This window comes from Pungitius pungitius, chromosome 20 (genome assembly GCF_949316345.1).
Source record: "Pungitius pungitius chromosome 20, fPunPun2.1, whole genome shotgun sequence".
Classification (NCBI taxonomy): Eukaryota; Metazoa; Chordata; class Actinopteri; order Perciformes; family Gasterosteidae; genus Pungitius; species Pungitius pungitius.
Window position 1 is genome coordinate 5,161,625 of NC_084919.1, and position 17,377 is coordinate 5,179,001.

The 17,377-nt window shown below is 48.5% G+C and overlaps 1 protein-coding gene across 2 annotated transcripts in view; it reads left to right on the forward strand.

The window, feature by feature from the left end:
* The window catches only part of bach2b (BTB and CNC homology 1, basic leucine zipper transcription factor 2b), a 68,296-nt gene extending 51,863 nt beyond the window's left edge, over positions 1-16,433 (forward strand). For both annotated transcript variants that reach the window (XM_037449286.2, XM_037449285.2), the window contains 3 exons: positions 2,566-4,080; positions 10,330-10,536; positions 11,209-16,433. In XM_037449286.2, coding sequence (XP_037305183.2) covers positions 2,566-4,080; positions 10,330-10,536; positions 11,209-11,691 — 2,205 coding nt within the window. In that variant the 3' untranslated portion in view covers positions 11,692-16,433. The remainder of the gene's footprint in view (positions 1-2,565; positions 4,081-10,329; positions 10,537-11,208) is intronic.
* The last annotated feature ends 944 nt before the right edge of the window (positions 16,434-17,377 follow it).

The window sequence follows — 17,377 nt, forward strand, 5'->3', positions numbered from 1 at the left end:
CGTTTGAATAAATGCCGCTGTATTGGCAGTGTAGACAAGAAGGTCACAAGCCCATCTGGGAAATACGTTGAGCTGTCGCGAGCCAGTTGGAAGACGTAATGAAAGATACGACAGCTGCACCTCACTTGACTTCAGACTGCAACAAACACATTTATTTATAGCTTTTCAAGAGGCACTCTTCTAATAATCAACAGGGGTTCATGAAAGAAAGAGCGAGGTGGAAGTTACACTGACCCGGGCGGCAACCTGCGCTGAAAAGTGAAGCCAATGGGGGAGGGTTTCTTTCTAATGGTTGTAAAGATTGTATAGAAGATACAGATTATAAAAAAAATGCCCCGACCACATGTTTGATTTATTACCTCAGTGAACATTGTAAACATGAGTTTATGGTCTCCATTGCTCATCATTTGGGCTCAAAGAAGTATGTTCATCGATTAACATAACCAATCTAATCACATAACCCTCAATGGTAAAGTACAGTATTTACGTAACAAAGCTAAGCTCGAAGCGTGTTGGAATTTGGGGATTCTAGTAACCAGGACCCACCTGGGGCAGTCTACCGATTGATTGGGGTATTTTTGAGAGTATTTATGACCAAGGCAATAAAACCACAGCGACCACGCGGTTACCTCGCAGATCATGTAGTTTAGCTAAAGATCAAAGTTGGTCTTTTTACTATTTAAATCTCTATTTCTCATATCTGCACTTTAATCGCAAAATCCCTGTCTTTAATCACAGGTCATGTTCCATTTAAATAGGCACACACGTATCCTCGCTTGTGCTGTGGAGAGCTGAGACTCTTGGAAATATTATCTCCAATCTCACACCTGCTGAACAAGTAAATCAGTCAATGAAAGATGGTGCAGACCTCTCAACCCTGACAAAAAACCAAATTCGCAAATTCTTATTCATCTTCCTGAAACTCCAGCAAGCCGCATCATTAAACACATTCTTAGACTCCCTCCGATGACCTCAAGCTATTTTTCCCCCGACATTTTTGTGTTTCCTCGTGCATACTGCTTAGTTGTTTTTTCCAGGCGGAAAAATCCACAGCACGGATTCTGTGGTTTTTGAAGTGTTATTACTAAAGAGGGAAAATCCTTTTTCACTGCTGCGTCTGGCAGAGACCGCTGGAACTCTGGAAGCCGCCGCGGTGCTCACACAGTTTACACCATTCCACCTAGGGTAATTCGTCTTCTTGTTACATCTCCCTCCGCTCCCCCCCCCCCCCCCCCCCCCCACCACACACTCCCCACAACAAAGGACTGCGAAACAATCAGTAAACACTGGGCTCATTAAAACCACATTGTGCCACGCATCCTCTACATCTGCGAGCCCTTCGTTAAGGCTTGTAAGGTAAACTCCACATCCCCCTCCCCCCCCCCCGGCCTTTGAAAAGGTGCCTTGTAGAGCAAAACAATGGCCGCAAACCGATCCAAAGCGAGCGGGCCTCGTTTTGTGTTTGCGAGTGCACCTTTCTTTCCTCCTTCATGCCGGGATGATTAAATCCCACAGCGCCTAACGCTAATGTGTTTGTCACAAGGGGAGTGAGCCGGGATAAAGCGGCGGGGATTGGTTGCCAGAGTCCGAGTAAAGTGGCGAACGCAACCACCCGCTGATCTCCAAACAGCGGACAAGCCTGGTGTTAAAAGCCGGGCTCCTCTGGCTCCTTTCTCCGGTCTGTGAGCTCACTGACAACAGCGGGCCAGAGGGCGGCCCGGACTTCTGCAGGCTCAGGAGTTTACCCAATCATGTGGCATTAAGTCCTAATGGAAGGCTTCCCTCTGTCATCCCACGCCACCTGGCCGCGACGGGGATAAGCCGAGGTCTCACGAACCATTAGGCTTTACGGCACATGAGCCAGACGACGGCGAGCGCTCACGCAGGACGCGAGGCTGCTCATCGGGACACCTACAGTACTAGTGTGCTGCTGGACACACTCAGTGGCACACCTCCAAGGGGTAATCAAAGCAGAGCTAACTAGAGGTCCAAATCATTGGGTCTGGGCATCAAAAGTAGTGGACTCTCAAGTTCCAAAAGCTGGCATCCAATGTGTGGTGGAGATTCATCCCGGTGTTTGATGATTCTTTGGCTCTCAAATCGCTTGCTGCTGATACTCAAATTCAGTCTTTTGCAAGAATAACTAGCACTTGGTCCTCCGGTTAGGACTGCATATTGTGCATAGATCATAGATTCAACAGTGAACACGTGTGTGAATATAAAGCAGCACTTGGGATCAGAAATTCAAAGCAGGGACATGAGTGGGTGTAGGCGAAACTAACAATATAACCACAGAGCAGACAGTGGTAGACTGCTGGAATGTCCCACAGGTTGTTGTTGCTGAACGTGAGGGTGGACACACAACCTGCCAACCGTCCCAAAACACCAGATCTTATTCACAGCCACACAGACAGTTCAGTGCTGACCAGATGAAAAGACGAAACGCCACTTCACACTTTGCTTATGGTCGTCGGGGTTGTCGGGTCATCTCACCACACTCCAGGTGCTCTGAACAATAGCTGTGCTGATCGTAATGCTGGCAATTTCCCTGTTTTCTTTTTGCAGGTCACTGCCAGGGGATTCGCTCCATTGTTGCAGTTTGCCTACACCGCTAAGCTGTTACTCAGCAGAGAAAACATCCAGGAGGTCATCCGCTGTGCCGAATTCCTGCGCATGCACAACCTGGAGGACTCCTGCTTTCGCTTCCTGGAAGCTCAGCTGCGCAGCGAGGAGGACAGCGTGCTGCTCTGCCACAAGGTGGCGACGGAGGCGAACAACTCTGAGGACGAGAGCATGCAGTCGGAGGCGGAGAGGCCCGCCTCCCCGAAGGCGAGGCGCTGTGCCGACGCCATCACCTCCTTTGGGCACCCCGACGACGAGCGGCTAGCCATCGCCATTCCCAGCAGCTTCACGGACGGCCGGCTGGACTTTGATCGACACGGAGCGTCAGACCTGCCCCGATGCCCCAAGTACAGGAAATACCAGTGGGCCTGCAACAAGCACAATAATGACAACTCCTCACACACCAGTACCTCAGGTTTTCCAAGCACATTAAAGGAGAGCAGTGTTAGCTCTGGGTCAGCTCCGGGTCAGGGTAGGCTGCCTTTGGCACAGATCAAAGTGGAATCGCAGGCGGAGGGAGAGGCCGTCTCATTGTGCCTGTCAGGGGATGGGCAGGAAGTCAGGGATAAAGACGGCGAGACGGCCATGGAGATGGACAGCCCCGTATCTGTGGAAAAAAACAAGAGAACCAAGTCCCCTTCCTGCCTCCGAGCCTTCTTCAAGAAAGGGGCGGACCTGCCCAGTCTGCCCGACGCATCACAGCAGCTATTCGCCAACAGACTTGCCTGCCCCCAGGACAATGGAAACTCTCAGGAAGATCACAAAAAAGACTTCATGCCTTTCACTGGGGAGCTGTGTCTGTCCGTGACATCCCCAAAGGACATGAACGATTTCCCTGCAGGGTTGTCCCTCAAGTCCGCCTCCTGCGACGGGGTGTGCAAACAGGAAGCTGAGCTTGATCGCCGTAGTGTCATATTTTCCTCAGGGGCCTGCGACCGACTGGGAACCCCAGCACATTCCTACCCCGGTGGGAACACTTTGGAGATGGAGCTCTCTGAGCACATGGCAAAGGGCCTGTGGGCGGGGGCCAGCCAGTCCCTCCCCACCTCCCAGACCTATCCTCCCACCACCGCCTCCACCGAGCCCCCGCTCTTGTGCCGTCCACGACCCAACACCAGCTGCCCAGTGCCAATCAAAGTGTGCCCGCGCTCGCCGCCCTGTGAGACGCGCACCAGGACTTCCAGCTCCTGCTCTTCGTACTCCTACGCGGAGGACGGCAGCGGGGGATCCCCCTGCAGCCTGCCCCAGTTCGAGTTCTCCTCCTCGCCGTGCTCCAACGTGGCGCGCTGCCTCAACGTGGACCAGCAGGAGCAGAGCGTGGCCGGGGACGGCCTTTACAACCAGGTGCGGCCCAAGATCAAATGTGAGCAGTCCTACGGCACCAACTCCAGCGACGAGTCGGGCTCCTTCTCAGAGGGGGACAGCGAGTCCTGCAACGTGCAAGACCGGGGACCAGAGGTGAGTGTAAAACGCCGTCTCCGGCGTGTGCCACACTGTTCCACTCAATCCCACCGTGGCTAATTACTTTGCAGTGCCCTGCTCTCCGGGTCTGCATTAGCAGTCATTAAATCATCGTGTAATTGAAGCGGGTCTGTTCACAACGAGATTCACAGCATCACCAAAGGGCACAGATGCGCTTTGATATTATTAATCTGCTTTATGCACTGCTGGAGATCTGTGTAATGAGTTTAAATACGTGAGCGCAAATGCACCAGGACAGCCTTAAACGCAGGAGGCCGCGGCGGCGTCTCCCGAGACGCTGATAGGTTAATCGCCGTAGGTAGGTGGAAGCCGCGTGCGTGTGTGAAGGGGGCGCTGCAGGGCGTTGAAGTGATTCGCTCCGGCTCCTCCCTGCCGGTGCCAACCGCCGACATCTATAATCCGCCCTTATAAATATGCATAAATGCCCCGTCTCAGTGAAGCCTAGCCCAACTGCTGACATTTCTGATCCACGTCGGCAATTAGCGGCGACACCCGGGCGCAGTGAAGGCGCGCAGTGCGTCAAAGAGCGATCGAGGCTATTCCGTTACAGCGCCGATGGACTTTGGCCATTGCAGTAAGTGGGCAAAGCGGCAGGACTGTAGCGTAGGATGAATAGCCGATGCTTTGATCAGCTTCTTTCCAATCCCCCGCAGACTGTTGTTGTTGGGTAAGATCCCCCCCCCAAATTACAGAGGTGGAGCGCAGCACTGTTGTAATAATATCAAACTGGGCAGAATTCCCACATGGGGTGAAAGTGGAAGGGATTTATATCAATTGACAATTAATTGCTCAGTTCTTTCCCTGCCGCGTGTTGTTAGTGAAGGATAAAAACTCTCCAAAATGGAATTTGAAAGGCTTTTGAAATAAATGATACAATGCCACACTCAGTTTACTGATGTCGTTGCTGTTTGTCTCTCTCTCTCTCGACTGTGATATCACACGTTGGCTGTTGCGGAGCGTGAACTCATAACCTTTTGGCTGCAACTCACCGCAAGGCGATCTCAACTCCTGTGACACCACACGCGGCGCATTGCCTTTGAGTCTTCGGAGGGAAGCAGAAAAAAAGGGCGCGAGGGAGATAGAGAGAATGGTGTGTTGCCATGGTGATCAGATTCAAAGAACTAGTCGGTGTGTTGCAAGGGTTGGAGCTACATGACAGGGTTTCGCTTTTCCGGGGAATGAATTCAGTTCTGCCGCTCAGAGCTGTGAGATAAAGAGGCTCAGCGGTAACGTGTAATTATGACCCCCGTGGCACAAAATGCTCTCCGCCGTTAGATTCATGGGTTCGTGGCTCGCCGAATGTGCTGCAGTAAATTTTGTGGGATTGATTCACAGCGCTAAGCTATCAAGCCCGGGAGAGCAGCCCAAAAATGACAGTGAAATATTTCAGTCCTCTTTGTCATTGGCTTTGCGTGCGTATGCGTAGGACTGTTTGTGTATGTCACCCATTGATGGCGCACCAACTGCTCCACACCATATCCTCTTGTCAAATCTCCATTGACTCACACAGGGTTATCTGCCAGCTTCCCAGTCGCTATCGAGGGCCGTTGATGAGCTCCTTCATGAATGAGTGTTTCCCCAGCGTTTGTGAGAGCAGCCTTTTGCAGCAGAGGTCGCAGAGCGGTACTTCCCAAGCAAAGCTGCAGGCCCCCGGGACCGCAGGGCGAGCACAGTGGATCCCGATCGGGGGCCCGAGTCGGTGAAAGTGTTGGTGGCGGTCGGGTTGCGAAGCCGGAGCTATCGAAAGACGATTACAATGTGTCTCTGTAACAAATGACAAATTGGACCCAGATTATGCACCTCCCGGGGTTTGGATGTGTGGTCTCACTGGTGCTTTAGATGTGACTCGGCACGGTCTCACCTGTTCTGACAGCCGTTATGTATCCTGCTACCTACCGTGCAACAGCAATGAGGAAGTCTTGTAAACAGACATTTTTTGGAAAATTTTGAAGCTCCTACCAGGGTAGGATTACTAAAAAACAGAAATAAAAGTTGACATAATGATGTCGGGGAATCCGTGCGGGGACAGTGTGACTCTTGACTGGTTGAGATCACGATTACTCAGAGACAGATGTTGCGAGGCAAATATGACGAGGAGCTTATGATGGCCAGCTAATATCTGCCAACCTTGTGCTGATATTACACTTCATCTCTTTGTTTACATCATCGCATTGTTGATCCTCAAATGTTAGTTCATTAGCAATAAAACATGTTTTTTGCAAGTTAGCTTGTGTTACGAAGGCAGTCAACACTGTGTGACATTACCAAGTCAGTTCAATAGCTTTAAGAAGCTGCTGTAATTCTATTATACTTTGTTTTGACATTTGCTCTCATCCCCATTGCCAAATTAAATCTGGAATCCAATTATAGCCTTGTGCTTTTTGCTTTGTGCGGTTGCATGCTGCAAAAATCACGGAAAGGGTTTTCATTTCTCGCCTCACAACACAGATCTTATTTTCTGCAACCAGGGACACCGGGGACATCCGGACTTTGTGCTTGACCCACACAAGTACGTTTGTCCCTGCAGCACTAAATAGCAATAAGAAAAGTTCTCCAGTCAGCATCCTTTATAAGCAGCGCGCAGGGCTCCTTTCTACATCATTTCAGCAAACATAGGCTGGATATTGTTGTGTAACCGACACCACTGCGTTAATTACTCTCCTACTGTCGCTTTCACACTTTTCGAGTGGCCACTGCGGCCACCGCCATGTCGGCTGAGAATAAATCCTGCATCTCTACACAACACCGTCTCCACCCTTCTCTCTCTACTTCTCTTCTATCTCTCTGTCTCTCTCTCTCTCTCTCTCTCAGAGCTCCAGCTCCCCAGTTGCAGCGTAGGCGTTGAGGTCATTCTCGCGTATCGTTCGACCACAGCAGTGAAAATATTGATCTCAGAGCGAGTGGGAGGAAGGAATGAGGAAGTAGTCCTGGTACATCAGCACATTGTCTTTTTTTGGATCAGGCCAACCATGAAATGGAATGACCGAGTGACAGGAAGTGCCCAAGCCTTAATATCAGTTCTGCTACTTTTGCACATTGCCAGAAAACCTTTGCTGTTACTCTAGATACGATGTAGCTTTGCTCCAATTTGCCATACATATGTTAGCTGTGGAGCTGCTCACCGATTTTATTCCTATTCAATAATAATGATAAGCATAAAATAGCTGCTTTCCAGTGATTTTCCGCTTTCATTTTTGAACACTATGGTAATTTAATAAATGCATCCATTTCATCCACAAAGAGGCTTTCTTGTGGTACAGGAGGCCTTACTTTTTAGCCTACGGTGTACGCAGAGGGAGGCTTATTCATATGAGAAAGAGGTGTGCTCAAGTGTTTTACTTTGAAATCTATATTTATCCAGCTTGATGCCTTTACAAAAAGAAAATACTGTAGTATCAAAGACATGAGACACAGTGCCTCTTCATTACCCCCCAAATCGACCCGGAGGGTACGCTGTGCTGCTCTGGAGCGAGACAAATATAGAAACCAAACGGAGGAAATATTTTTGGTAGTGTGTGCAGAAGGCGAGGGTGGTGTGTGTGTGTGTGTGAGTAGTTTGTGATCGAGATGGAGTGTAGATCCCTGGGCTGCTGACGTACAGTACGATACGCGGGCCCTAAGGGCCGGCTGGGGCAGACGTACAACTCGGGTTCACAGTGGTAATGTGCATCAGTCTGGTGTTGATTTTGGCCACGTTGCTGCAGCTTGGCAGCCGGTGCTTTGGTGCGAACTGCAGCTGCTCCTGCAGTAAAGTAAGGAGCATCAGAGGCTTTGTTGCTGAGAGTTGCTTCAAGAATAAAGGCGTCTTATCAACGCAGACTGGTAGAGGTGGGACATTTATTTCAGGAAATAGCCTAAGTTACAATAAGCTTAAATTGACCAGATCTGACAGGATTGGATTGGATCATTTTACTAAAGTGCTGCAATTATTTTAGTAGTTTCATGTGAAAAATTGAGAAATGGCTTTATTGGCATGAGTTTGTGTGACCGAGAATGAGAAGATCAACGTGCAATATTACTTTCGTTATACCTGTCCCCTACCTTTATATCAGCGGGGCCCCCGTCCTCCTTAAGAAAGTGTGGAAAAAATACGGCGCTCAGCACCTGCAGACAGAGAGCACCAGTGGACAGACTACCTGCCCCCCCCCCCCCCCCCCCCCCCTTTATAACCTCATTGCCGAATGGGTGAAATTTCAAAAGTTTAAAGCCCAACTTTACTACTGGCGCAGTGTCGGGTCCTGATCAGTCAGTTGAGCCCTACTTTACCGCCAAAAAAAGCAAAAGAGAGAGAGAGTGGCGCGTACACGAGGGGGATGGAGGAGGACCGGAGAGAAATGCAAATCCCCAACACTTGGCCGTGAATTCACCTACCGGCGTGGAAGTGCACTCTGTCGTCCCCCAGCCTCGCTGCCTAACTGGGTCTTCGCGGTGGATCGGTTTAAATATAGCCGTCCCTTGCGTACCGGCGGCTGGTGGATGATGAGGGGGAGGAGGGGAGAGGGAGGGAGAAACCATCGCAAGGTCGCGGCGTCTCCTTCCCCCTTTTGTGTTTCCAAGCCCCGGGGTTTTGCCTTCAGATCCCATCCAAACCAATCTAGGCTACCTGATATCAAATAGAGTCATCATTCCCCCCCCAACCTCCCCCACCCCCCATCTGCTGCTTTTACTTAGAGCTGGCAGCCCGCGCTGATGTTTTACAGCCTCCGCCCCCCCCCCCCCTTCCTCCGCCTGTCACGCCCTGGCAGAGCAGCGCGAAGCCGAGGGTTGCCTTGGAAGCTGGGGTCGTTACTTTATTCATGTGTCTGCATGCAGATGTCAGGCTGAGATGAGAAGCGGGGGGCCGCGCTCCCTAATGAGGAAACTCGAGCCGCTTGCTCCACTCGGGGAGAGATTGACACCTAGATTTGCTCCTCGCTGAGTAGTAATTTGAATTCTGTCATGAGTAGGCACCTTGCTTCATCCCCCGGAGAGCGCCGCTTAGACCAGGTGACGCCACAGGGCCGCCACAGGGCCGCGTTCCGCCTGGCGGGGAAAAAAAAAAAGAAAGCTGCCTGCCAGCTCGGCCCGAGCGAGTTCAGGGTCTCCGGGGGAGCATCTGCCCCCTCACCCCCCCTCTCTCTCCCCGGCCTCCTGTACCCAAGCCAGGTACAAGCGGAGCAGGGAGTCGTGCTCCTCGTTCTCTTTTGTTTGACTTCCTGCACTCCTCAGAGCGAGGGGGGTGGGGGGGGGGGGGGGGGGGGGGGGGGGGGGGTCGCTGCTCCTGTCATCCCTGCCAAGTTCTCCCCCGGCTGTTTTTCCTCTGGCCCTTTGTTGTGCCTCTGCAGCGTCGCTCGCCGCCTAAAGCCGCGGATCCCTGGTGCACGCTGATACCGCCGGTGGTGGATCTGGCCGTGATGTGCTTATCACAAGGTTTGCCATCACCTGAGGGCGGGGGGGGGGGGGGGCCCGTCTCATTGTTGCTCTCCGAATGTGTGAATAAACACTCGATGTGGTGTCGTGTCAGGGAGAGAAACCACGCGGCTTTTCTTTTCATTCCTGAAAATTTTTGGTCCAAATTGCTGCCGCGTGTTTTACCGCTAATTCCTTTGTTCCCCGGGCCCACAGAGGACGCCGATAGTTTCAGGCGTGGATATTCATGCCCCCCCCCCCCCCACTCGCCGAATGATCTGACACCGACTTGGATCACGTCGACGAGTCACTGGCCCCCAACCCCCTCAATCTGTCATACTGGCATCTATCCTGCTGCTTAGGGACTGATGGAAAGGGACTTCTTTCTGGGATCACCTTTCCCCCGCTGCTTGGGGATGTGCTGCGTGGGAGACGCAAGGCGGAGGCTCACTGAGCAGCGCTCTTTTGCCATCTGGTGGTGGAGCTTAGGGGCTGCCTCGCTGTGAAAGGGTATCGCGATGCAAGGGATTCTTTTTAGGCCTTTCTCCGTAAACTCTTGAGATCTTTGTGTGTCAGAATCCCAGTAGATCAGCAGTTTCTGACCAGCCCGTCCAGCACCAACAACCCTGCCACGTTCAAAGAAACTTAAATCCCCTTCTTCCACATTCTGATGCTCCGTATGAACTTCAGCAAGCTGCCTTGACCACGTCTACGGGCCTGAATGCACTGAGTTGCACACGGCCGCTTATTTTACGCAACCTTAATTAATACTTGATAACAAAATAAACTTACATTAGGGAGACATAATGTCTGGTCTTTTCTCTCCCTTTGTCGCAGGTGAAGCTCCCTTTTCCCGTCGATCAAATCACGAATCTTCCACGGAACGACTTCCAGATGTTGGTAAAAATGCACAAACTGACCTCGGAGCAGCTGGAGTTCATCCACGACGTGCGCCGACGGAGCAAGAACCGCATCGCGGCGCAGCGCTGCCGCAAGAGGAAGCTCGACTGCATCATGAACCTGGAGTGCGAGATCAGGAAACTGGTGAGTCGCCCGCTGCCCTCCGATCTCCATCGAGGCCCCCCATTGGAAGCCGGGACACTTCTCATCCACCACCATGAGCGGATGGAAAGCCTGGAAGGGCCTGGCCCAGGGAGCATCACGCCATGTGTTTTATTCACTGCTTTCATGTGTGACTCAAAGAGAAGTCTCCCACGCCACATCCACGTGATCATCTAAATATCCACCCATGACATAGGAAATCTTTTGAAACCCGTTCCCGCCCAAACTCCAAACCGGCGCTTTTCTCTCCGACTCTCTGCCTCACTTCCACGGTTGTTTTGCGGCAACAAAATGATGCACATGATACAGTAACAGATTTGTTTCTATGTAGCCTCCTTTACACAATGTTGTCAGCTTCTAGTAGACGCACCAGTGATGGCTAGGAATTACCCAGAGCGGTTACATATGCCAAATGCCGCTACGTAGGTCCGTTTGCTACAAACACACACGCAGACACACACACACACACACATTCCTCACCTGTTACAGCGAGAGGAGGACAACGGGCAGAAGGTAGAGATGAAGCGTTTACACCCCTCACTGTTTCTCTCTCCAATGTAACCGTTACAGAAGCTAAGACTCTATAATGTCTACTTCACCTGGACTAAAATCGAAGCCGTCTTCTTCTCTGTGTGTGTGTGTGTGTGTGTCCAGGTGTGCGAGAAGGAGAAGCTGCTGACCGAGAGGAACCAGCTGAAGGCGTGCATGGGTGAGCTGTGGGAGAACTTCTCCTGCCTGTCGCAGGAGGTGTGCCGGGACGTCCAGCTGAGCCCCGAGCAGGTCCAGTCCCTGCACCACTACTGCCCCGTGCTGCGGCCCGGCCACGAGGCCAAGCCCGCCAACGCCGCCACCAACAACTCCCCCGCCGCCGCCGCCAACAACAACGCCGCGAGCATCGACCTCACCGGCCGCTCGGCCTCGGCCACGCCGGAGCCCGGCCTGCACGGGTCGCCCGGCGGCCCCCCGGAGGGCGAGCCCGACCCGAGCGCCAGGAACGGGGCGGTCGACGGGGACGACGCCGGCCTGTTCACAAAGTCGGGGCTGTCCGTGGGAAAATCCAACCAGGCGGTGACGGTGGATTTTTGCCAGGAAATGACTGACAAATGCACAACTGACGAGCAGCCAAGGACGGACTAAGTAGCGGCGGTTCTCCGTGTCGTTGTACGTCTATATATATATATATATTTTATATTATTATTTAAGTTTACTCTGACAAACCCCCCCCCTCTCTCTTTCTCGGGGGTTGCTGAAACAGCCTCTGCCAGTGTTCACTGAAAAAAAAAAAACAAGCTTTGTTTTTTATTTATGTCTTTTTGTGCTGTCTTTTTTTTTTTTTTTTTCTTTTTTTTCACACAACGGTCGACACTAAAGTTGTCTTAACAGCAGCAATACTGTTCTCCAGGTATTCTCCTCTTACCATGACGGAGTGGGAACTTCTCACCAAAACACGTACAATGGTGCTATTCTCGCCCCCTGCGCAGCGGGGGGACCTCGCTCTGCGCGAGTCACAACTCAAAGTCAAACCTCATCGGACCTAAACAGCAGCTCTCTTTGTGTTTCTATTGTGTACCGACAGTATCTCTGCTCCTGCCTTCTCTCTTTCACCTCTAACATCCCCCCCCCTGTCCTCCCCCTCCCCTCCCCTCTCCCTCCCACTCGATCTTCTCTACCTCTCCCTGTCTCGATTCTATCTCTCTCTCTCTCTCTTGGTTTCTACTTTCGCTATATCTCAGTGGCCCTTTTCGTCACAGCAATTCAAACTCAGGAAAAAGCAGCAACAACAACAACGACGACGAAAAAACAAAAATGAATGGAATCCTTTGAATGTTCAACCTAATTCATGTAACATGAGAACTCAGCTTCTGCACACACACACACACACACACACACACAGATCCAGATGCAGCCAGACGGTATAATATTCATATGCAAAAAACAAAACAGAAAACAAATACACAAAAAGCTCTCCACGTGTCTGGCATTTGTATTTTGGCGCGGGGAGAACTTTGTACAGGCTGAAACCGAAAACATTCCTCCTTTGCCTTCCTCAGCACTGAATTGAAAGGAAAAAGGCTTTCTTTTTGTTTGTTTTTTTTGCAGACGGTTTAATGGCAATTTTTTTACTAGCCACTCATCAGCAATACCATTGTATTTGGATGTTGTACCGGTGACTTTCAAGTGCTTAATGGGCAGAAATGTACATAGTATGGAGCATGATGACTGTAACAGTGGTTTTGTACAGATAGAAGCTCAGATGTTTCTTTGATTTTTTTTTGTTTTTGTTCCACGGGGTTTTATCGAGCACCTTTTTCTTTTTTTTGGGGGGGGGGGGGGGGGGGGCGAGAATTGTTGCTTCTTTGCTGTTTCCTGTCCTGCCTAACGAACGGCCCCACCCATCAAGGCGGGCGTTCTAATACTCAGGAAACCGACCACACACTCATACAAAACACACACGTGCAGCACACACAGACACACCCGTCAACACGTGTACATTCTGGAGCCCCCTGCATGTTTAAGAGTGTGACATTCAAGACTCTTCTTTAAATGTGAAAAAAAACAGAGTTCTGCCTTGTGTTGTTTGGACAAAATTGTCATTTTGTCAGTATTTCAATACGCTATTTGTGTTTACACTCTTGGAAGAAAAGCGCAGCCAACCTATAAGTGAGGGGTGCTTTCACAATTACGTCCCGAAAAAAAAAATGAGCATAAAATATTGATTTATTAAATGAGGCACTTTGTTTTTCCGGGGGCCCCCCGAGCGCTCAGAGCCATTTAGCACTTCAACAGGGCGTCTTCGTCCTTGTGTCGGACCCCTTAAAAAGTCTCAGACTGGAGCACTTACATTGGCAATTCGAGGAAGAAACGTCTCGTGGATATTACATAAAAATGTCTCTTATGTAGTGACCGTGTTCTGAAACCCTAAACGTCAAAAGAAGCTAATGTTTCAGTGTAAGAGTGTTCACATCTTATACTTGTCTTTCTTTAGGAATTGAATAAGCTAACTCGGATGTAATTTGACGTGGAAGCAGTGTATGTGTTGTCCGAATGATTGAGTAACAATCATATTACGATTTTTTTTTTTGCCCTAACTGTGCATTTGTTTGAGCATCGGCCAGTGTGACGTGCATGCATGATGCCTGTAGCCGTAGGCCTAGTTAGTTGCTCTGGTTCATGCCACGTAAGCTCCTTCCGGACTTTTCTTTTCTTCTTTTGATGAATTTCTATGTATAAACAGGCAAGACAAGCGGAATCAATTAAGCCTTGCGGGCTTCCGTTTGAGAACAGAAGCTAATATGGCTGCTTTGCTAGCATCTGTACATCTGGGTCATCTCATTGTCATGTTTTCTTTACTCTCTTTCTGAAAAAATAGAGAGATGTGATTTTGAAGTTTACTTTACTGTACACGGGGGCATGACGAATACATGGCACAAAAGATACCAGCCAAATTGTCGGCCAAATAATTCAGGAATTGGGGCTATATATAGTCTGAATGAAAGGTTTGGAATTGTTTTCCCCTTGACTTTAATTAATGTTTAACTTTAAAGATGTGGTTTCAATTTTGACGTCTCGTGTGAGACTGATTCTGTTATGCAGCCGAAAGGACTAAGTATATTTTTAAATTCTTAAACGACAGGTAAAAAGACCCATACAGCACACACACACACACACAGAGGTATTCATACAACCCACTCACACACAGTACACAGCGCAGAGCAGTAGCTGTTCTACATTGACCGGTGGGGTTTTTTCTGTGTGAAGATCCAAGTTCTTGCCAAAAAACTAAAGTGGATCGATCTACACCACGGAAGCGTTTTTTCTGCACACGTTATGCAACTATTTTTTCTATTTGCGTACATTTTCATACTCTTGATGGTGAATCGAGGAAGACGAATGTGTGTTGTAGCAAAGCTCTTGCCCCTGGGTGTCTCCCAAGATTTCCTGACAATACCACGACGACCATGTTCTTATTGTTGCATATATCATCATTTCTCCTAAAGCTATGGAATGTTGTTAATTTACCATAACAAACCCTTTGCATACCTGCAGAGCAATGAAGGTGGGATACTCGGGAGGGCTCTTTAATCGCTCTGTGCACTCAGAAGAGCTTTTCGTCTAGAGCTCTAAGCTCTCCGAGTCCTGCGTTGCATGCTTCAACACCGACTAGGTCAGAGTGCCCTGAAGAGGCCTCCCTTTACGACATGTTGTTAAAAAAGGGTCAGTTCAGGGTGAAGAAATAAAAGCTCTCACCTACGTCTTGTGCCGTCTAGTCATGCGGGGAGTTTGGCTTTTATTTGGTACAGGTGTATTGCCCATAACAGAGCGAAGGGATTTCCTTTGAAAAGCTCACATCTCAGAAGAAGAAATTCTCTATTTTTTACAAAATATACAAAAGTGGAGTCCTGATACTTTGGATCACATTGCTGTGAACGGACTATTTTTTTTGTCAGGCAATTTGAAAACTTTCGTTAATAGAACCAACCCCATATGCATGGCTAGATAGCAATAAAAGTTGAGATGATATGGTGTTTTTTCATTATCATTTAGGGTGAACCGATCCTTCGGAGACTTTTGGGACTGTTTAAGTTGAGCAAAACTGCCCTTAAAAAATAACTTGTTAGCATTACTTAAAGCTGCATTAATTGATTTTTTCGAGGGGACGGAGAGGAGCACTTTGAACAAGATCTGCTCTTCCTTTAGCTTTGTTTTGGTCTCCACCAACTCCTGAGAAAAATATTGATGCCGGTAGAAAACAACGGAAGAGGCCGAACAGCTCTGCAGAAATGAGCAGTTGGTTGCTGTGGGCAACCTGTTTCTTTCAATACAAATATTGATTAGTGCAGCTTTGAAATGATGCAACAGTACTAACACCTGAAATGTCGTCCTCCAGGTTCCTTTTTTGGTTATAGCCATTACAGCAGATTGCAGTTGCTGTAATAGAATGCACGTACCTTTTTGCAGTGTATTTGTCTGTTAAACTTTTGTTGCTGCTGCTTCTCTGAAACAAAAACACTGGCTTTTCAACTCCAAAGGTTGTTCTATTATATAATATGAACAAAAACATGCCTTCTTTCACAGATTGCTCAACTGTATCAAAAAGAAGAAGATCCGCCATCTTGGTTAAATGCGGAGCCTGAGATCATCGAGTAAACTTTAAAAAAAACAGGAAAATGTTTACAAATAGGTGTCATTTCATGTTAAATACATTTTTGTTCCATTTAAAAATTGCTCGGTTAAATTGAACTGGTTCTTGGTTGTTGTGTTTAGAGACAGACAAGCTCTCGGGATTGGGCCAGCATTATTTGGATACAAGTGCACCTCCGATATTTGCCTTAGAACTTGCAGAGGCCATAGTTCACATTCAAGTGAAGTGAGTGTATGCAGGGGCCTGGGCCCCCATCCCCAAGTCACCAGTGCGGACTTTCTCACACTTATCTACCTGTGAAATCCTTCATACCTCTCATAACTGGTCAATGACTGTATCAGCAAACTGCATCAGGTGTTTTTTCTACATGCTTTTTACACAGATTATATGGATTATTGTATTAGTAGTTTTTGGTGCTTCTTTTTTTAATGTAATAGCTCTTAAAAGCTCGTAGTTCAAGTGGTTGTTTTTTTTTTCTTTCATTTTTCTAGCTGACTGTTTTGTGTTAATATTGTCAATTTGAAATAGCTGTTATTTGCTTATTCTCTACTAAGAGTTCTTACCTTTATCATTTTAAATGCTACATGACCCTAATTAATTAAATGACTTAACAACCATTGTAAATACGGTATTGTGCAAACCCCATTTTCATGAATTTCAATTGCTAGTGTTATATAAATGACTTTTTTGTCTAGACACCATTTCTCTTTATGAAATAAAGAAACAATGCATATCACCTTCTGTGTCTTGAGACTGTTTTTGCAAAGGCATGACAGAGTGTTGAGAAGGATATCTGTGGCCCAAAACCACCGCCAAGCCCTGAACCCTCAGGGACCTACGGACTGCGTGAGACTCCGTAAGGGCTTGCAATGACGTAGATACAAATGGGACAGCAACATATGCCATCACCATGACAACTCAAATAAATAGGATCTGCAATTACGGGTATTAATCTTAAATATTTGATGATTAAACTAGTACATTTATCTCTTTAAATGTCTTTTTTCTTTCTTTTTTTTTGTTCGATCTCTGATCCCTGTCTCCTATATTTGTGTGTATTGTAATATGACAGACTGAACACACATGTTCCCTCCTCCTAACGGTGTGACAGTGGGACACCCCTAAACTCTCACAGAGGCTCTAAGTCCTTGAGTTCTTGAGTCGCTAGTCGTTCTTTCCCTGAAAACCATTTCCTGCTGCAGAGAGCGGTTAAACGTAAAAGTAACGTTGCACACACTAACTTGAAACAATGCGCTAAATGAAGCTGCAAGGAGCACGTTGACTTTGTTTACTTTGTTCATTGACATCACAAGCTAACTCACTTTAGAGTAAACAGTAGTTTGGCTGCAAATGAGGGAGATTGATGGCAGCTGGTTCCAGAGATCTTCCTCATTGGGCGCAGACAGCAGGTGACTACAGGTCATTAGAGGTCACGGCGACCAGCAAACTAGTCGGTCTGTTTTCCCCACTGTCCACGAAAAAATGGAGGAAGGCCAGGTTATTTTCTTTCTTCAATGATTGTCTTGATTGAATTGCAAATTTCCTCATGTGCTTGGTCTGTTTTCATTTTTTCCCATCATGCAAAATTGAGGGATATATTTTGGACAATTTTTTTTTGCAGAGGGTGACCAACTAGTTGACCAGACTGTGTCCAGGCGGCGGGATTGGCTGGTTAAAAAA